This window comes from Capricornis sumatraensis, chromosome 8 (genome assembly GCF_032405125.1).
Source record: "Capricornis sumatraensis isolate serow.1 chromosome 8, serow.2, whole genome shotgun sequence".
NCBI classification, from domain to species: domain Eukaryota; kingdom Metazoa; phylum Chordata; class Mammalia; order Artiodactyla; family Bovidae; genus Capricornis; species Capricornis sumatraensis.
In genome coordinates this window covers 95,539,462-95,560,607 of record NC_091076.1, presented here as the reverse complement: position 1 = coordinate 95,560,607, position 21,146 = coordinate 95,539,462, and the positions used below count along the sequence as shown (strand labels likewise).

Genomic DNA, 21,146 nt, shown 5'->3' with positions numbered 1-21,146 from the left:
CTGTATCCTTTCCACGTCCCATTCATTCATTGCACAAATGAACCATTTTCGTGGGTTCAGCTTTTCAGGTACTAAATAAAGACACGTCATGGGCACAAGAAAATTCATGAACTTCTAGGAGCCGTCCCTCATCTGAGGTTAGAGCCCAGGCAGCCCACCTCCACCACGGAAGGCAGATTCTTCTGTTTTCCTGTTGTTTCTTCTGTGAAGTGAGATGAATTTACTTAATTCCTAATAAAGGTAAATAAAGGGAGAGAAAACCTTTTTGCTGTGCCAGATAAACTGAAGGTGACATTTTATGGGCAGGCCTGAAGACCAAAGGATTGTCTGTGGTCATAAAACTGAGTTACAGCATCTGGTTGTTGAAAAGGCGTTACCTGTAAGCTTTGGGTGAGTCCTTTTGAAGCCGCGGTCCAAGGAGAGCATGCCCTCCCTAGAGCATGCCCACTGGTGGGTCTGTTCTGCCCAAATAAGTCTAATCCTTCCAGTGACGCCCATTCTAGATGCCAAGGCACACCATTTCTTCCTTCCCACCAAGCTACGCCTTCCAAAGCTTGGAGTGGAGCTAGCAGGGGAGAGCCATTTCCACTCAAAGTTTAATTTTCAGGAGGGCAAATTCTATTTCCCCAATAAATAGAGTTGAAAACACGGGTTTGAAAGGGATTAAGTTGGTGGCCAACCCCATGGTCCATTAGCCTTGAGCCATATCTCTTGAGTGTCTGTGACATTAATTTGTGCATTGGAAGTGCTGGAGTCTATGAGATGAATTATTGCCCAAGTCACTCAGATATAAAAGTGGAAATTCTTTTAGAAGCTGACTTAGAACAAAGTAAGCCTGTGAGAAAGCCCTTGAGTGGATCAGACCTATTGTTGATGACATCTCAGGTGATCTTGCTGAGAAAACAGAGATGACCTTAAGTTGGGCCCCTCATTTCAGAGTGAAAGTGGAGGCTCCCACATTTAGCACCTGATATTCTGGACCTGAGCATGACTCTGGAAACTCCACACACTGTACAATGTATCCGTTTTCAGTTTGTTTACCTTCTCTTTAATGACTTAACAGAAAAAAACTGCATGATGAAATATATTTTCTCCAAATATATATATATTTATATAATATATAATCTTAGTTAACTCAAAGGTATATACATTGTATAATAAATAATATTTATAAAAAGAGACTTTTTGAATATAAAATCAAAAAGATCAACAACTTCTACAACTTTTTACAAAACTTTGGATACAGCAGGTTGGTAGGAAATTTCTGTTGGATACTATGACCTGACTACGGCGAGAATAATTACAGTGCACTCAATGTACTATTATTAAATAATTACTTGTCAGCTACTTGAATACGCCCCAGAAACATGACTTTATCACTTTTAATATAGAATACATAGATAGGAAAAGACTGTTGTGAAAATTGGTATCCATTCTGCCAAAAGAATTCTCACATAAAGCAAGCATTATCTGGTTGACATGATTTAAAACTTTTTCAGTCTTAAGAGATGAGATGGGGAGGGGCATTTCAGACTCTCTCGAGGGGGTGGCATGAGGATCTTGAGCAGGGCTCGATGCCAGCAGATTCGGGTGTGCAGGCACGGCTTCTAGATGATCGTCTTGGGCGAACCTGCCTGAGCACGTAGGAAGATGGCTTAACCCGGTATCTTAGGCCAGTGTTAGGCAGACCAGAGAGAGAAGGGGGAAAGGAAGGGGTCACTTCATTCTAGCCTAGGCCCCTATTGCATCTCTTCTTTCTGATTCTCCTTAAGGCAGAGCCATTTGCCGCCACTGTGCTCACTTCCCCTAAGACCCTCCAGAGGACCCGCGTGCATCAAGGAGAACTCAGCTGTGAGATGCTCTACCCCAGGGAGCAAGTGACGGCGCCCCACTTTGAACACCTAATCCTGATCCTCAGAGACTGCATGAACTGATGCTATCGGCGCACAGGTGAGGCCTGAAGACCTGTGTGAAGGAACTCTGCGTTTCTGGTTCCTCACACAGACCAAAGGAAGAAAAGGATGTAGGACAATGTGTCCTCAGAGGAGAGCAAAGGAAGGAATCATTTGTATCCTCCCCACCTACTGGCCACAGAGTCGGAACTTGAGGAACAGACGGCTGCTCTCCCTCTGACCCTCTGTCTCGTTTATACTCAGGTGACCTACAGTCCAGCTGTTCAACCTGGAGTTTGTATGGAGAATCTGCAGGTGAGCAGGGCTGGGAGGGGCAGCATGGCCCCTTTAAAGACACCACTTTCTTCAGGAAGCCATCTAAGCTGGAGAAGTCTTGCCCCCTACACATAACCTATTTACAACGTTCACTACAGAAAGGGGAAAAAAAAAGTACTGCGTTAATGGTGGAAACTGCAGAATGGTAGAAAAAGATTTTTGAGATCTGACTGCAGTTCACAAGAGCCTCTCGTGCAGAACAGGGTTACAGAGAAAAGGGGACTGAGAAGAACATACAGCTGCTCTTCAAACGCCCGGAACTCCCGGTTCTTCAAACTCGAAACCTGACTCTAACGATGGCCGTGGCCTCCCTACCACTTGATCCCAGCTAAACTTATGGCTTTTATCAGAATGTGAAAGTCTATCAGATTCGAATGGGAGCAGACAGAGCAAAAGAGACTGCGGGGCTTTGTCCTACTTCCTAACTCCCACCTCACAGGCATCTTGGAATGTCACCGGGAGAAGCCATCGGGAAACAGAATGTTGCCCACGTCGATGTCTTTACCACCAGGCAGAGCAGCTCACCTGAGCCCAGCCTGTTCTGTTGGAGTAGAAGTGGGTTTTTGATTTCTTTTTCCATTTTTATTTTCTTTAACATGTGCAAAGATAAGCCTCGGGTCTGTCCCTATCAGACCCTGGAGAACTAAAAAAGAAAGCCCCTTCTTTAAAAACCACACACCGTCCAGAGTAGGGGGAGAAACTTGAGATGAGAGAGAGGGAGGGAGGCCCCCCAGGCAGCGGCGGGTTGGGTCCAGGTCATTTACCACACGTGCGTCTGGCAAGAGTCCTGATTCCATGCTGTCTGATGCTGAGGGCCGAGCCCAGCTCTGGGTCCTGCTTCCCGTAGGGCTTCGGTGAATCTGCCCAGCCACACACTTCACCCGTTCCCAGTGCCCTTTGGGAAGCAAAGAGGAAGAATTAGGAACGTGGTTGTTTTCCCAGAGGGACCACCCACAGGATGCAAAGCTCAGAGGCTGTTGGTTCCATGTCTCACTCAGCGTTTCTCTTGAACTGGGAGGTAATGGTGGGGGGGACTCGAGTGGCTGTCCCATGCTCCTTACTCTCCCTGGGGTAAACCGCTGAGGAAGGGCGTGTGAGCTACAGCAGGGCTTGAGCATCTACACCCTGGGATCCAAATCCTGCTTTCCCACCTTCTAGCCGGACAATAAAAAATGCTGAGCGCCGAAGAATTGATGCTTTCAAACTGCTTTTCGAAGACTCTTTTGAGAGTCCCTTGAACAGCAAAAAGATCAAACCAGTCAGTCCTAAAGGAAATCAACCCCGAATATTCATTGGAAGGACAGATGCTGAAGCTGAAACTCCAATACTTTGGCCACCTGATGCAAAGAGCCGACTCATCGGAAAAGACCCTGATGCTAGGAAAGATGAAAGGCAGGAGAAGGGGATGACGGAGGATGAAATGGTTATATGGCATCACTGACTCAATGGACATGAGTTTGAGCAAACTCCAGGAGATGGTGATGGACAGGGAAGCCTGGCGTGCTGCAGTCCATGGGCTCACAGAGTCAGACACAACTGAACAACAACCACCTTCTAGCTGGGGCTGGGGCAACAGAAAGCCAGTCTAGGTAACTCGCCTGATAGAGGAACCTGCCTTGCATAGAGACTGGGAGAAACCCTGCAGATCTAGGGCCCAATTCCCAACTTTGTAGACTCTTGTCCACTGTTTCTGTATCAAGCTGTCCACGCAGAAGAAAGCCTATTGTATTATGAAAAATTCCTCCTCATGGAGCACCAATGTGTACCTTCTCTTCATTTGTGTATGTATTTCAAGATATGTGTGTGTGTGCTCAGATATGTATTTACATGTCACAAAAGATTTGAAGCCCAAAGGGCTCTGATGGGCGTTCCCCATCAACCCTGAACTCCTTGGTCAGTAGGAGACTTTTACAAGAGGAGAAACAGACTCAGTGAGATTCCAAAGACATGTCCAAAGTCTTGAAACAATTCAGTGACAGAGCCAGGACTTGGGGTTTGCCAGGCCACCTGCCTCTTGTGCAGAGCCCTTTCTAGCTTGCTGCACTCACAGCATCAGGATAACAAAGGCACAAAACTGGTCCTCGTGAGGTGGGACATCAGTGGTTCGCCTGAGACACCGGACACAATCAACAAGCAGTGGAGAGGTTTTCTCCGTAAGGAAGGCCCTTATATAAGGGAAAGGCTTGAGCTCCTCCTCGAGCTTGTGGAGGGCACGCGTCCTGCTCGGGGACACCCTGCCCTCTTCCACCTGCGCCAGCCTGTCTCGGAAGTTCCCATCCTGCCTGCAGAGTGTCAGGCAGATGAAAGGACAGGCGGGTAACGGTCTCAGCCTGTGGCTCTGAAACAGCAGCAGGCCACGGGGAAGCTACTCCTGGAGGCCAGGCTTTGGGGTGTTCCCTCCTCCTTGGACCCTGTATCAGGGCTTTTCATGTGCACAGGGCTCTCATCCACAGAAGCCTGCAAGGATCACGGTTCTTATCCCCCAGTTCACAGATGAGGAAACGGGCTCAGAGAGGCAAAACCACTTGCCCCAAATCACTCAACAAAAACTGTTCGTGAAAAGGGCACCACATGGGGAGACAAGATTCCACATGTCCCAGAGCAAGGGCTCCGTATATGAGAGGCCCAGGGGCCACCATCTACCACATCCATGTAGTATGTTCCATAGGGGGAAATGCCATTCCGTTTCAGAAACGGGGAGTGTTGGCTCTTAGGATCTGTATCAGATCACAGGTGGGGGATTTTTCTGGACACCGAGGGCCCACCCAGCACACCTCCTGCCCACTCAGCAGATGGCTTGGCTTCACTCAGCTGCCCTCAGAGGGGAAGGGAGGAGAGGAGCTGGAACGGAGCTGTGACATCCTGGAGCCACTGCCGGGGCCTGGGCTGCTGCCAGAGTGGCCTCTGCAGGACCCACAGACTGGGGCTTTCTGGAGGCAGGGCCCTGGGCCACAATGGGCAGGCTACACAAACAGCCTCCCTGTGCCCACTCCAGAGCTAGTGTCCTGAAGCCTGGTTCCCCCATAGCCTTCTCATAATGGCCAGAGCTGTGTCCTGCTTGGCAGAGTAGATGTCAGGGCAAGGAGGCACTGCAGCTTTCAGTCTTTCCTGACATGCAGAGTGAGCCTGAGAGTTCTCGCCTATGCCCTGATTTTTCTTCCATCATTCTGAAAAGCAGTTAAATCTAACTGCCCAAGTGATGACACCGCTTCTCGCAGGATGACTGCCCTCGTGTCAGCGCTCTGACGGCATTTATCACTTTCTATTATTACTGCATTCAGACCAGCATTCACATCTGCCAGCTTGCTCAACCCTCATAACATTCTTGCCAGGCTCCCATCATCACCACTACGTGCAAGTGAGGGAGCTGGGCTGCAGCTGGGAAGCGGTGGGGCTGGACCCACCTGGGCACTCTCTCCACTGCCCACGCTGCTTTTATTCAGGCACCCAGAGAAGTGGTGCCTCCTGCTGTCTCTCTGGACTCCGTCCCTGCCAGAATGGAACCTGAGCTACACAGAGGGGCTCCCCAGATGGCTGAGTCAGTCACCCCTCAATCAGAGCTCTCCCCTGCTCGTGCAGTCCCTCCCTGTTGCAGAGAAGCCTGACCCCTGCCAACCACATTGCCCAGTGGGGTGCCCTTGCCAACATGGCCCCAGGCAGCGATGACCCAGGCAGCTGAGTCCTTCTCAGTGAACCGAGCACTGTTCCCAGTGCCCTTCACACTTCCTCACCGCAGCTCTGGGGAGGACGACAGAGGAAGGGACAGTCTTGCTGGGGTCACACGGTTGCCAAGTGGTGGCAGCCGGACTGTGCCTCAGATCCCTATGGACCAGGCCCTTTCTCAGGCCAGAGAAATAGGAGAGAGGGCACAGGGGCCTGAGAAACCCTCCAAGAACAGGACCACCATATGCCAACCTTGACCTGTTCTGGGGACCTATGGACCCCAGGGCTGGGCAACAGTGTCTCCCACGCAGGCCACCTCTGGGAAGCCTGGGAACATACTCTAGCTGTCTTTGATCCCTCGATTACTCACCACCATCACTCTGAACTTGACTCCTTCCTCCTCCCCATCACCGGCCATAAACGCCGTGAGAGTGCGCCCCGCTCCACCCAAGCCTCAGATGTGCCGGGATACAGGCTTACACACCGCTTCCCCCCACCCACCTCCTGAGGGTGGTAGGAGTTATGCTTGTGCAAAATCCTGCCTTCTAAGTTCAAGGTGGATGCAAAATGACTCTTCCCCAGGGGTACAAGAGACTTTGGGGCCTCCTATTCCAAGTATTTTAACCCCCTCACTTTACAGTAAGGAACCTGAGGCCCAGAGGAGTGAAAAGAACAGGAAGTCAGGAGCCAAGTCAAGACCAGAAGTCAGGGGTCCCAGCTTCCAATCCCACAATACCCCCAACTCTGGCTCCATGGATGCTCAATCATGACAGCTAGCGGCTGTGTGAACTGGCCTGGCTCATAATTTATTAACTTGTACATGCACTGAATCAACTGCTTGGAGCCTCATTTGCACAAGCTTGGTTATTATCTGTGCTTTGTGTAATCCACCAAGACACTGCCCAAGGACCATTCCCACTGAAGCCTGGGAAATCTTGCCTTCCTACTGTGGCCGTGGAAACATACATCTCCTGGGTCACTCGGAAGTAGAACGGGGTCGTCAAGAAGAGGAGACAGGCAAACCCAGGGCCCTCACCAAGGCCCCGCCCCCCAGCCTCCCCACCCTGCCACCCTACCTGGCTCCCTACTTGCAGGTGTGCACGTCATAAATGCGGATACACTCCTGGCAGCTCACATAGCAACACCAGTGGAAGATGCAGTGACATTTCTCCTTCCGCTTCTCCGTCCTCGTGTTGTGGCCGCGGCCGCAGCAGAGCAGGTCACAGCCGTCGATGCCGTGGGAGGTGACATTGCAAGTCCGGTCCCTGGTACCGAAGGAGCCCGTCTCGGGGTTGGGCTCGCAAAAGTTGGGCGAGTTCTCATAGTAGACCAGGTCCCTCTCGGTGGGCGGCTTGAAGAGCGCGTACTTGGCGCGGAGGGTCTCCACCCAGCCGCGGGACTCCCGATGCTTCTCCACCACCATCTCCGAGGCGCTGTCGTACTTGTCCTTGAGGAAGTCGCCGATGGCGCGGAAGTCGGGCTGGGCCCACCAGCAGGTCTTGACCTCACAGCTGCCCGACAGCCCATGGCACTTGCACTTGAGATGCATGTGGTCCAGGATGGTCTGGGAAGAGGAGCCGCAGCTGGTCCCCAGACGGACCCCACCAGGCCCTCCCACCCCCATCGCTGAAACCTCCTCTATTCCTCCCCTATGCCAGGATGAGAATGGGCTGGGGACTGAGAGTCAGACTTAAGAATGGTGACCACTGCTTCCCTGCTTCCCTCCCCTTCACACCTCGGCATTGGCAGAAACCGCATCCGTTTCTCAAAGCCCTGGGAAATAAGGATTGTGACCCCCGTTTAACAGATAGGGAAACGGAGGCTGGGAACTTAAGTGACTCGCCTTAAGTCAAGTAACCTAGGAAAGGATGGAGGCTGAATTCAAAGCCAGGCCCAGGGGTCTCACAGCTACACAGGCAGCTAAAGTACCCAGGATGGGCTGTTTGGTACCCACTCCCTGGGGCTGCCACACTTGTGGGCTGACAACATCCTCAGGGCAGGAGTAAGCTGGGGGCTGGGGAACAGTCCAAGGAGGAAGGAGAGCAGGGAGCCCAGCATGCACATGGGCCACAGGGAGGGGCAGGGACAGGTCCCGGAAGGGGTCTCGGGCAGGGCTGTGGGGAGGGTGGCCGGGGCTCACCGTGCGGCCAGCCTCGTTGTTGTGCTTGTTCATGGCTGAGCGCGCGTCTGGCCTGTTCTCACGTGCATCTGCGAACTCTCGGGACACAAGCACCCCGAAGTCAGCATCCTCGCTGCAGCCGCCCCATTTCCAGCCCTCGCCAGGCGGCCCCTTGTGATGTGAGTCGCAGCCACAGATGGTGGAGGTGCCCTCCGCACAGGAGCGCGTGACTGCAAAGGCCACGCCGGCTGAGGCGATGGCGTGCACGAAGGCCGATTCTCGGGTGGCTGCAGGGAGGCCATGGGGAGGCATTGCTCAGACTGGGTCCTGAGACAAGCCGCCCCCACCCCCGACCCCTGACTTCCCCAGCTACCAAAGGGGGCTCACCAGCCCCGATGGAAAGGAAGGAACCCAGATACCATTCCCTCTTTGGTTGGCCCAGCCCCTAGTGGGTATCCCCACTTTACAGATGAGCAAACTGAGGCCCAGAATCACTAACTGGCAGAGTGGAGCCTGTTAGAAACGGGTGGGAAGACAGCTCTGGCAGGTTGCTGAAGAGATAAGGTGCTCTTGATCTGTCCGGGTCCCAGGTCCCCCTACCTTCTGCCTATCCAAAGTGGAGATCCAGCATAGGCCTGGGCCCTCCCATTCCTGAGAGCCTGAGGTCTGTGGGGAGTGAGGCCTGGGAACCAACAGCCTAAACCTGCCCAAGTCCCCTTGTTCCCTTCCTGGACACACCTGGGCAGATGCTTTCCTCCTTTTTTTTTTTTTTTGCCAGCGCCATATGGCATGTGGGATCCCAGTGTCCCTACCAGGGATGGAGCCCCTGCCCCGTGTGCTGCGAATATGAAGTCTAAACCACTGGACCACCAGGGAAGCCCTGACCCTTTCCTTTTCTGAGCCTCAGTTACCCTTTTGGTAAAATGGGTACAATTGTTCCTGACCAAGAAAACAGTGGTTGGCATCTCAGCCTCCCCCTTCCATTTCCTTTCCTCTACCCAGGACAAAGTCAAGGTTTTGACTAAGAAGGTCAAGCGCCTCTCAGGAGGATGGAGGGACACAGGGCACATGCCCTGCCTCTGTCCCAGGATCCAGCAAAGGGAAAGAGAAGATTCTCAGGGTGCTGCCCCAACTTTGTTATAATGATAACCACCTTGAGTGGTGGGTATTCACCAGATTCTACCCTTCATGTGCTTTATGCCATTTAATCCTCTTACCCTATGAGGCAGAAAGCCTTCTTATAGGCCCATTTTGCAGATACAGACATTGACGACTAGGGAGGCAAAGGCCTGGAAGACCTGCTGTCCAACCATTTCTCCTTACTGGTGAGGAACCCGGGAACCGGGCGGCGACCTGCCCAAGGCCAGGCAGGCTGCCGAACACCGGGCTGCTGGCCTGCATGATGTCTCCTTTCCTGGGGTGTGGCTCTGGTCTCGGCGGACCAGGGAGACCGGTACCCCCCCCCCCGCCCCCCCATGGCCACTGCCGCCTCTGTAGAGGCCCCGGGGCCCTCGTGGACCACCGGCAAAGGAGGACGCGCCCCCTTTGCGGGCAGGCTGGCGGGGAGTGAGAGCGGCCCGCCCGGGCACTGGACCCGCTCAGCCCCGTCTGATTGCGACGGGGCGGGCGAGGCCTGACGCGCGGCGCCCCGGCTCCGACCCCGGCCCGGGGCTGCCCACCCCTCAGCGCCCCGGAGGCCGGGGGCGCCGAGGGCGAGCGCCTCGCTTCCGGCCGGCCCGCGGCCTCTCGGGGCGGCGGCGGCGCCCGGGCCCCGGGCCGCGCTCGGTTCCCAGCCCCGGGGCCGCGGGGGCGGCGGGGGCGGGGCGGGGATTAGCCTGGGAGCGGCGCTGACAGCCCCGCTGTGCCGGTCCCCGTCCGGCGGGGCCCGCTGGGCCGCTCAATCCGCCTTTGTTCGCGCGGTGTCACACCGCATTACCCGCATAATGCGGCCGCCGGGTCCGGGCCGCCGGGCCGGCCGCCACCGCGTAGCAACGGGCGGCTCCCGCGGCCGGGCCGCGCCCCCAGCCCCGGCGCCGGCCCGCGAAATCCCCATTGAAGCGGCGCCCCCCGCCCCCGCGCCGCGCCGAATGGCCAGAGGGCGTGTGAATGGCGCGGCGGCCGCAGCGGGCGCGGGGCCGGGCCGCGCGGTGGGGGGCGCCGCTCGGGCCCCTTTCAAGCCGCCTAAGCCCCTCCGGGCCGCCCGCCCCCGCCCCGCCCGGGGACCGCGATCCCCGGCCGCCTGCACCCCGCCTTCGCCGCCTCGCGCCTTCCGGCCGCCGACCCCGGCGCCCCCTGCCGCCGCTCCGGGCGCGCCGGCCCCGGGGAGTCGGTCCCCGGCGGCCGCGGAAGATGCGCGCGCCCCGGCACAGACCGCCTCCCTGCCACCCTGGGTCTCAAAGCGGGGGGCAGAGGTCTACCCTGGCAGCCCACCCGGCGCGGGTAGCGGGTTCGCCAGAGGCGGGGCGCGAGCGTGGAGCCCATAGCGGGGTTCGAACCCGTTCACGCCAGGCTTCGGGCACTGGGGAGCGCGTGCGGGCGCGGGGTTGGGGGGGCCTCCTCCCGCAGACCGCTGAGTTCCCCTTTCTCTGACTTGGGAACCTGAGCTCCCCTCACGTTCCTTTCTCTGACATCCTACCCACGCCTCCCCATCACAAAACTGTCCTGCAATTTCGGGATGTGGGCAAGTCCTAGAACCTACAACGGGGATTTAAAACGTTATACACAGACTTGAAGGGATAATAAACTCAGAGACCCGGTTTTCTCAGGTTTTCACATCCCGCGCGGAGAAGAGCAATCAGAAGGTGAGTCTTGCTTTGGGGAGCGCGTCTAGACGCCAGGCTGTTTTATTAAGCGCTACCTGGGCCGAGGTGGGGCCCCCGGAAGGCGGTGAGACTGACACGCCGGCAAGATCAAGTTTGAAATGCAAACCGCCGCCACTTGGCCCCAATTAGAGGCCAAACCTTTTATGTAAACAGGGAATAATTAGCTTTGGTAATAGAAGCGTAAACAGAATCATCATCCATTGATTCGCTAATTGCCCTTCTGTGCCGTGACAATAGCCTGTAGGTCGGACTTACAAGGCGCACCAGAGGCGCAGGTAAACGGGGACTGCACTCCCAAATGGGGGGTCGGCTTCCCTCACGCATTCCCTGCCATTCCCCCCACCAACCCTTCCCCAGGTCCAGCTGGTTCTCGGGTCCTTTTTCTTTCTAGCAGTAAATGCAGCTCTTCTAAACGGAGGGAAGGCCAGGTTCACCGGTTTGGGTGCCAAAGCCCTGGTGGTGGCTGAGAGGCTTCAAGTTGTTGCAGAAAAGAAATGATAGCTCTCGGGAGGGCAGCAAGGGTCACTGCATTCCTAGACACTGCAATTGCTCAAAGAGCTGCCCATCTTCAGCCCAGAACTTATCAGCCCCAAAGTCTCCTTCTTGGGACCCGTCGCCCACCTTATCCCTTTCTCCCAGTGCCTTCATGTTCAAAGTTATGTGAATCCCATTCATTTGAGACACAACCTGTGAATCTCCATGATGGCTGGAAAGTTACCCAGGGGCCAGCAGGTTTTCGAGTCCCACCATAGTCCTCAGGCACAGCCAGCCTGCTGGGGGCACAGCGACCGGCAGAAACTACTCACAGGATGTCATGCAATACCACCAGCACCAGGCAGCCTGCCCGGCTCCAGAATTTTCTATGTGGGAGAGACCTCAGGCTGGGGGTGCTTTCATCTCACCCTAAAGCTAGATTTGCATAGCACTTAACACAGCACTCAGAAAATGTCACAGAAGTCCACATCAAAGCCTGGGGCCATCCACTGTGCCAGCCAGGAGGGAAGAACACCCACAGCCTCCTAGCCCACCCTAGGATCTCAGGATCTCTAGGCTGCTCAGCACCCCCAGAAGCACCTGAGAAGGCGTGGCAGCCACAGTGATAGCCTGGGTCAGGCCAGGGACCTGGCCCACTTTGTGTGGAGGTGGCCAGCTTTTCTGTCCTCCCCTGGGGACCCTGGGTTCAGAGCTGAGGCACCCTGATGTGAAAGAACGCCTGTATCCTGAACCACACACACCCCAACCTCCTATCCTGCCCAGAGACAGTACCTTTGTCGAGGACGGGCCCGAAGATGGCCAGGCTGTCGTCGATGGTGGTGCAGTTCCAGCGGCGGCCCCGAAACTGGTGCTGGCACTCCTGGATGCCCAGCTTCACGCCCTCTGCCACGCTGGGCATGATTTCGATGTAATTGCGGCAGAAGCGCAGCTGCTTGGGGACCAGGCCTGGGATGGAGCCGCAGAGTAGGGGCTGTGAGCCCAGGGATGTGTACTGCTGGCCCAGTGCCAGGGACCTGCAGGCAGACAGAGGGTAGTGGCACTGTAGGCACCAAGCACATGGTCCCTCGTGGGCATCGTTTCTTCTTGTGAGCACTCAGGGGAGGTGGAGCCGCTGAAGGCCCGTGAGCCTGAACCCCTAGTCCTGAGAAACTTGGTGTCTGAATGTGCTGCCTTTGGAACATTCCTGGTGGGTCAGTGGTCAAGAATCTGCCTTCCAGTGCAGGGCACGTGGGTTCAATCCCTGGTCAGGGAACTAAGATCCCACATGTCGAGGAGCAACTAAGCCCACTCACTGCAACTACTGAGCCCACGTGCCTCAACTAGAGAACCCACATGCGGCAAACTACACAGTCCACACACACTGGAGCCCGTGTGCCACAACCAAGACCCAGCACAGCCAAATACAAATAAATGAATGAACGAATGCACTGCCTTTGACCTTAGCTGTGCACTGTCCCTTGAAGTGCAGAGCACTGATCTAAGGCAGTCAGCCCTCTGCAGTGGGCATTTCCAGCTTTCAGGGGCACCAGCGGGCAGTGCAATGCTATAAAAAGGACCCTGGATGGAAAGATGGTATTAGGGGCCCAGGTCAAGTCCCTCCCAAGCTCTGGGCCAATTTCCCTGATAGGGAGGGGTCAGGCTGGGCGTTTTGGTTTCTAGGGCCACATGGCAGATTACCAGTGATCCATGGGAAGGAAACAAAATCTACAGAAAGCAAGATGGCAGGTGCTGGCTTGACCCCCATCACATTTCAGAGAAAGCAAAAAGTAGAAAAGTGTCAGTCCCAGCAGGGAGCTTGTGCATACACACAAACGCATATACACACACACACACATATACATACACACACATACACACATGCATACATACACATACATGTACACATGCACACATACACACGTGCCACCCATGGCCATGCTCCTCAGCCTCTTCTGAGGGTGATGCCCACCTAGCCCAGAGCCTCCCAGCATCTCTCCCCAGGTCCTCTGTCCTTGGTCCACCAGGGCCTCCGTGACCATCTTTGCAGCTCCCTATAAGTTTCCAGAGCTCCATCTCTTCTCTGACCAGAGACTGAAGCTTGGCTTTGTTTCATGAAAGTTTAGCTCAGGGTGAGGAGGGAGAAGACCTCAGATCATAGCCCCCGATCCGACACAAATAACCTCCATCAAATCATGTCCCTCTACCGTCCCACTATTCAACCAATAGCCTGTCAACCTCTTGGGTTTTATAAAGAGTGAACAGAAGGAAAAGAAAAAAAGGGAAGGAAAGAAAGACAAAAAATAAAATAATGAGAAGAAAAGAGTGAATGGGGGAAAAGGTCTTGTGGGAGCTGGAGGAGGAGGAGGAACAAGAGATTAAAATACTGGAAAACCAAGGTGCTCCTCCTCCACTCTCCTCCCCAGCACAGAACAGGAGGAATGACATTTTGTGAGAGAAGCTGAGAAAACGATCTCAGTAGACTCAGTGGGTCTCAGCAGACTTCAAGGCCAATTTCAATCAGCCCTGTCTGTGATCAGGGCCAGCATGAGCTGGAACAGGGTAGGCATCAGGACCCACCTCCTCTCTGCCTGTATACAGCACTGACCAAGGCTCTGGGCTGGCAGTGGCCTCCATCAAGTCCCCGGGACGAAATGAAGATGAAGCCTTAGGAGGAAGGTGCAGAAGACCCGAGAGGCAGGTCAGGGAAAAGCACACAAGAGTTTTCTGGACTAGACACAGGGATGAACCAAATGTCTGCCACTTAACAGCTCTTATCACGCGCTCGTGACGGGCACCGTGGAGGGGCGTGGTGCCCTCCACCTGGAGCTGGCTCTGGGCTCCATTATCAGAGACACAGGCGGGCCCTCATTTTTCCACTGGGGAGGGATGGGAGTCTGGATGGTAACATTTAAGAGAAATTTCCAGATCTTGAATGCCAAACCCTTTCAAGAAGGAGGGATATGCTGCAGGCCTGACTTCCCCCTGAGATTGGCTAATTAGAGAGTTCTTCTGTGCCCCTCACAGGCCAAGCCTCTTCCTCGGATCTGCCTCATTTAGTCCTTGTAACAACTCTAGGACCTAGGAGGGTTGTTACAGCAGCTCGTTTCCCATGACTTAGCCAGACAGGTGGAGTAACCAACCCAGACCACAGAGCTACCAAGGGATGGCTTACTGGAACCTGTTCACCTGATTCCAGAGCAAGTGGGGCACGTACCACCCTCCTCTGGGCAGTGCCTGCCTGGGCCCTGCAGGGTAGGAGTGGCTGCAGGCCTGGCCCGTCTGCACCCTGGGCCTCTAGACTGAACCCAGGTGATAGGGTGGGTCGGCCCAGAGCCCCACGATGGGCACCAGGACACACACAGCATCTGCTGGGTCGCCCTCCCTGCCTCTGCCATTTACAGTTATAAACTGGTTATTGTGACAATAATGATAATCAACATATATTGTGTGTTCAATCATGTCCGACTTTTTGCAACCCCATGGATTGCAGCCCATCAGGCTCCTCTGTCCATGGATTTCCCAGCCAAGAATACTGGAGTGGGTAGCCATTTCCTCCTCCAGGGGATCTTCCCGACCCAGGGATCAAACATGCATATGCTGCATTAGCAGGCGACGACAGACCCTCTAAAGGAATATGGCGATTCTTTGCTCCCTCCTCATACCCTAGTCTGGCCTCTAACTGTCCCAGAGCATCATGGGGAGAGACACCTGGCACCCACTGCCCAAACTCCATGTCGCTTCCTTTGGCCAGAGCCTTCCCCAGTCTCCCACTGCAGGAGCCTCCATCCATGCCTGTCCCTGGAAGGGTGAACTGGCCTTGCAGACCTTATACTGTCCTTCAACCTGGCCTCCTGGCCCCACTGCAACCTGCAACCTGGGCAGGCCTGTGTCACGACCATCTCTGGCACCAGGGAGCTCTGTCCCATATCACTCCCCCGCCAACATTTACTGGTCTTCTCACACCAGGGCCCCAAGGCTCCAGACTCCCTTTACCCAGAGGAATGAAGGGAGGGCCCAAGGGGCACTCAAGGATCCTTCCTTCACCCCTCCTCCACCCCCCATTCCTTGCCTCCTTTTTCATCCTCTTCCCACACCTGTTGGCGCCACAGGCCAGCACACCCTCAAGCTAAGCTGGATCAAAATAAGAACCTATAAGAGGTGCCTTTAGAGAGCACAAAGCCCATTATACAGATGAGAAAACAGAGGTCCACAGAGAGAAGTGGCTTGTCCAAGGCAAAGCTGGACCCACCAAGCCAGGTGAGGCTGGCTGCACTGCAGGGAAGGGCGCCGGGGTGTGGGGAAGCCCTGCTGGCTCATTTCCACTCAGTGAGGCTGCTCCTCATCCCAGTGTTCTGAGGGGCTCCCTGCTCCCTGATTGCACCTATCTCCCCCACCCCCCTGGGTCCCCAGCAGGCCTGCCCAGCCCAGCAGCATGCCTGAGCTCCACGCCCTGGCAGGGCTTGGCTGGCCACAAAGGCCAGAGCTGCCCCCCAAACATCTCCCAGGAGGGGATGCCATGGTGTGGTGCCCTGTGCTCCCCTGGGGGCACTCGCCCTTGCTTGTGAATTCTTCCTCCCAGACAGCTGCGTTTCCCCTCCAGCAAGCAGACTTCCTGTTTCCCCTGCAGTCATGTGCAGCACTAGAGATCACAGACCATCACTTATTTAGCACTTCTATGCTAGGCACTTCACAGATACTATGTTGCTTAATCCTCAGCAACAGCTCTGTGACGTGGCTGCTGTCATCTTGGTTTTACAGATGAGGAAACTGAGGCAGAGAAGTTGGGTGACTGTAGATTTTGTCTGACTCCAGGAGTGATGGCCTCAGAGAGCAAGACCCAGCCTTGGAGATACAAGTTCTTTCCTCTCCTCCCACCAAACCCTGTCTCCTTGCTGCTTTCCATGTCCAACCCATTGAATATCTGGAGCCAGGCTGCCTGCATTCAAATCCAGCTCTGCTGTTCCCAAGCTGCCAATCTCAAGTGTTTCATTAACCCCTCGTGCCTCACTTTCTTCATCTAGAAGATACACATGATGGGAGGGATGAAGGACATAAAGCTCCAGGCATGTACGAAGCCCTCTAGTCGTGATAGCTGTGGTGGTTACTGTGTGTTTAGGGCTGTCCCCAGCACTTTGTCCCCTGGTATGTCATCAACCTCATTCCTGAGCCCTCCCATCCCTGACTTGACAGAACACACCAGAATTTCCAGAGCCCCTTCCCATCCATCACTGGGAAGGACACTTTGGGCCAGAGCAAAGCTGGCCCCTCTCCAGGCAGCTCAGTCCTCACCAGGGTGGCCGAACAGACATCTGTGATCTGGTCGAGTGTGAAAGAGAACCCAGAGGGCAAGGGCAGAGGGATCTTTCCAGGATGCTCCATTCAGGGATTTCAGCTCAGAAATGGACATCCGGCCAGTAATGAGCCAGGGCCTCTGGGGATGGGGGTTTAGCTCTACTGGCTGGTGCTGGGGCCAATGAGGCTGTGGCCGTGGGACTGATCTACAGGATGGCTGCCCTCCCCCCAAACACGCCTTGACACCTGGCCCAAGCCTCCTGCCCACACACGCTCATGTCTAAGATTCCACCCACCACAGATGCATTAACTTGCATTGACTCACAGCTCCTTGTCCCCAACAGTGAAGTGCATGTTCCCTGGGCGGAGGTCACACTGTGAGCCTCACTTCATACCAAAGTGCAAGTGGCCTTAAGTGGAGTGTCAAGCAGCCACCCTCCCAGAGCACCCCTCCACTGCCCAAGCCCCCAGCAAGCATCTCACCCAGCCTTCAACCTCCGATTCCTGGGTTGCCTCCATTCTGAAGACTGTCGTGGGCTCCCAGCCCAAAGTAACCTCTCCTCCCTCCGTGTTTTCTCACCTTACTCAGGCCTTCTTGTCTCAAGGGGCTGAAATGATGTGTTTCCAATTCCATGGCTGTGCTGGCGTGAGTTCCCTGGGGACGGAGGTTGTGCCTCCCCTCATGCTCCCACCGTATCACACACACACACACATGAACACAAGCAGACTTGGCCGACGAAAGGCCCAGCCGGGCCCATGACAAGCACTCGCTGATTCTCCAGGGGAGGAATTGAAGAACTCCTTCCCGAAGGGCCTGATCCCCTACTGCCATTTTGTAGCCCCTCAGCCCCTTTCCCCAGGCCTCCAAACATCCGGAGGGTCCACCTACACACAGGACAAGACTCCTCGGTTCCGCTGAGGAAGTTCCTCCATTTAGGACCTGAGACGATGGCTGGGCTCCCAAGAGAGGTGGGGACCCGCCTGGCACCGGCAGCTGGTGAGGGGGAGGGCGGAGGGCCCTGCCAGGCCTACCCAGCTGGGCAGGGCTATTTATACCAGCTCCTGCCCGGCCCGGTACTAGGGCCCTGCCACCCTCCCCTACGGACAGCTCACCCTCCACCCCAACCACCCACTGCCCAGCTGGGCTGAGGACAGACACAGGCAGCCAGACGGACGGGGTGGCAGATGCCAGCGGGCGACAAGCGGCTCCTGAGGGCTCAGGGTTGACCTCTCAGGATGAAAGACCTTCTCCAAACCGGCTGCGCTTCAAGGCCATGCATGGTCTCATCAGACTCCCACCCCCACCAAGCCATTCATGAACCCACAGCACCCCTGTCTCCAGAAGCTGGAGGTGGGTCTGCCTGGTACTGACCCGGCTGAGATGGATGGCATACAGTGTGAGGCCCCCAAGGGTCCTGTGATGGTGGCCCTGTGGACCCACAGACTCTGTTGTCCGCCCAGCACTGCCCTGCCCTGCAGGGACCACGTGCCGTGGTGAGGGGGCACACCACGCTGTCCCCTACCCTGCTTCCCTTAATGGGCCATGTGAGTTGCGGACCCGCACCCAACCAGGTGGCCTCCCTTGCAATCAAACTTACCTACATTTTTGACCTTAGACCCTTCCAACATTGCAGTATTCGATCGATTAAAGAGGCCTCAGGAGTCATCTAGCTCAGGGTGTTTTTTGTTAGCTATTTTTTTCCAAATATACACCCCCCTTTCCTCTCCCCAGTACACAAAACAGATAAAAAGAGGGACTGTTCCTCCAAAAGCTAAATGTAGAATTATCATGCATGCACACTCAGTCACATCCAACTCTTTGCGACTCCATGGACTGTAACTTGCCAGGCTCCTCTGTCCATGAGAGTCTCCAGACAAGAATACTGGAGTGGGTTACCACTTCCCTCTCCAGGGAATCTTTCCATCCCAGGGATCGAACCTGCATCTCCTGCACTGGCAGGAGGATTCTTTACTGCTGAGCCACCTGGGAAGCTCCTATGACCTGGCAATTCCACTCCAAGCTAGGACCACCCAAGGCGGATGGGTCACAGTGGAGAGTTCTGACAAAACGTGGTCCACTGGAGCAGAGAATGGCAAACCACTTCAGTATTCTTGCCTTGAGAACTCCATGAACAGTATGAAAAGGTATAGACCCAGGAGAACTGAAAGCAGGGATTCGACTGAACATGTGTTCACCAGTGTTCACGGCCGCACTATTCACAGCAGCCAAAAGGTGGAACTAACCCAGTGTCCATCAGCAGATGAATGGAGAACAAAATGTGGCAAATCCATACAGTGCAACATCATTCAGCCACAAATAGGAAAGACGTTCTGAAACATGCTACAACATACGTGAACCGTGACATTATACCAAGTGAAATAAGCCAGACACAGGGCAGATATGGTATGACTCCCCTTACATGCGGTACCAAGAACAGGCGACTTCATAGTGACCGAAAGTAGATTAGAGGCAGCTGGGGGCTGGGAAGGGCAGGATACAGTTTCTGTTTGGGATGATGAAAAGTTCTGGCAGCAGCGGTGATGGTTGGACAACACTGCAAACATAACCTGATGCCACTGCGCTGTACACTTAACATGATTCAACTGAGAAAAGGAGGGGGCAGGGACCCACAGGCCCACCCCTCCACCTTCCCCTCACTCCCCATCTGTGGCCATTCTGCAGGATGAGAGCCACCGGTCTAGTCTAATCACTTCCTTTTCTGGATGGGAAGACTGAGACCCAGAGAGAATTTGTTGTTTTCCCAGGTCATGCAGCCACATATGGGCAGGGCTGTGGAAGGCAGGTGCAAGGGTGCACCCCAGGAAAAGGGTCCAGGGTCCCTGCTTAGGCTCTCCAGTCTTGGGGTGGGATCCATGGCCGAGTCTCCTGGAGTCATGCCTTTCTTGGGGTCTTGGTCCACTTGCCCTCAGCTTTTTTAATGGCAAGGAACTATCTCTGCCAGCCCCAGATAGGGCACCCTAAGATTCCAACCCAAAGAATCAGTGCCTCTTCAGCTGGCTGGCATGGGTTCTGGGAGGAAGTGGGGGGATGGAACAAGGGGGGAGCCAGAACACCTCCTTTGTGGGCCTTTCCTCTCTCCTCCGGCATGACCACCATATTTCCGGAAACCCTACAATGGCCCAGAGCTTGGTGCTCCACCTGCTGGCTCCAGGACAGATGCCCTTGCTGTTTCTGGGTCCAGAGAGGCCCAATTCTGGCCTGGGGCAAGATGGAAACTTCCAGAAGGGGAAGGAAAGTCTTGAAAATGGGCAGAAAGAAAAGAGTCAAGCGTTGGCCTTGGAACTCAAGGCCACTACCTTTCTACTTAACTCAAGAGGCCACTCAGGACCGGTGGACATCACGAGGGGAACCTGACAAACTCAGGGACACAGGTACCCTGTGAGTGGGGCAGGGCAGGGGCAGGGGCCTAGGAGGCCCAGGTGCACCCAACTCCTGGGACTTAAACACGAGTGGCAAGGGCCGCTTACCCTGGTGCTTTGGCAGGGAGCTCGTGACAAAGCGAGAGGAGGGACCTAGGTCAAGAGTCACAAGCTAATACTTTTTTCTACCCATCCGCTTAACCTCCCTAGAGCACACTTGGGCTGCACGGGTGCTAAGCACAGCTCTCTGCCCTCCCAACCCAACCCTGAACCTATCTCAGGGCGAGCCGAGGAGAGGGAGTTGCTTCAGAGTCCAAGGGGCTCACATGGCCCATAGAGCAGATCGAGCTACCCCAGTGGTCGCCTTTCATCAGGATCTACCTGAACCTTGCCCATCAGCCGCTGATTCATTGGCTCAGTGGGCATGAATAGGTCCTATGGTTCTCACCAAAAGCTGATTTGGGTGGCTTCAGGACCAGCCTTATTTATACCCAGGAAGGGAAAGGTGAGGGTAGGAAGGGTCCACACACTGAGCTGGGACCCAAGGTTCAGAGAGGAGTCAGTGAAGAAGCAACTGCAAGAGCCTGGGAGCCTGGAAGGCCCAGGCCTCCTGCTGCTTTCCCATCTTGATTCAGCCCCAGCCATCCAGCCTGGAGCCCTGTGAGCAATAAACACGCGGAGTGCACTGAGGTGCCTGCCCTTAGGAAAGCAGGTTAAAGTCTTCCCTTGGTAAACAAATTCATTTCCTGCCTGTTCACTCAAAACACATTTAAGTGATGATTGAATTGGGGAGAGTTCCAAGCATTGGAAACATGGAGATGAACTGAGCCACAAACCACAGGGCACCCAGACCAGGAGGCATCTGTCTATTACAGACCAACAAGCATTCCTGTCGCACCTACTTGGTCTGGGTGCCGTGTGTGCCATGAACAAGTGACAGAGAGTCCCCAGGCACCTGTAGCTTACCACCCAAGTAACTGTCATGCCAGACAGCATATGGTAAGAGCAGGGGCATCCTGGAAGAGAGGAAGCAGGTCCCAGGGAGTGCTGACCAGGAAGGCCCGATGAAGGAGCAGGCACTGAGCTGGTGAAGGATGGCTGGGCTCCCTTGCGGGGGTGTGGGGGGTGATGCTGCTGGGGTGTCAGGGAAGAGCCCCAGACAAGAGT

The 21,146-nt window shown here is 55.2% G+C and overlaps 1 protein-coding gene across 1 annotated transcript in view; it reads right to left on the bottom strand.

Annotated features, from left to right (window-relative positions):
* Nucleotides 1-6,975: 6,975 nt before the first annotated feature.
* The window catches only part of WNT3 (Wnt family member 3), a 47,692-nt gene continuing 33,521 nt past the window's right edge, over nt 6,976-21,146 (bottom strand). The window contains exons 2-4 of the mRNA XM_068978946.1: nt 12,099-12,340; nt 8,032-8,297; nt 6,976-7,455 (exon numbers count right to left, since the gene is read on the bottom strand). Coding sequence (XP_068835047.1) covers nt 6,976-7,455; nt 8,032-8,297; nt 12,099-12,340 — 988 coding nt within the window. The remainder of the gene's footprint in view (nt 7,456-8,031; nt 8,298-12,098; nt 12,341-21,146) is intronic.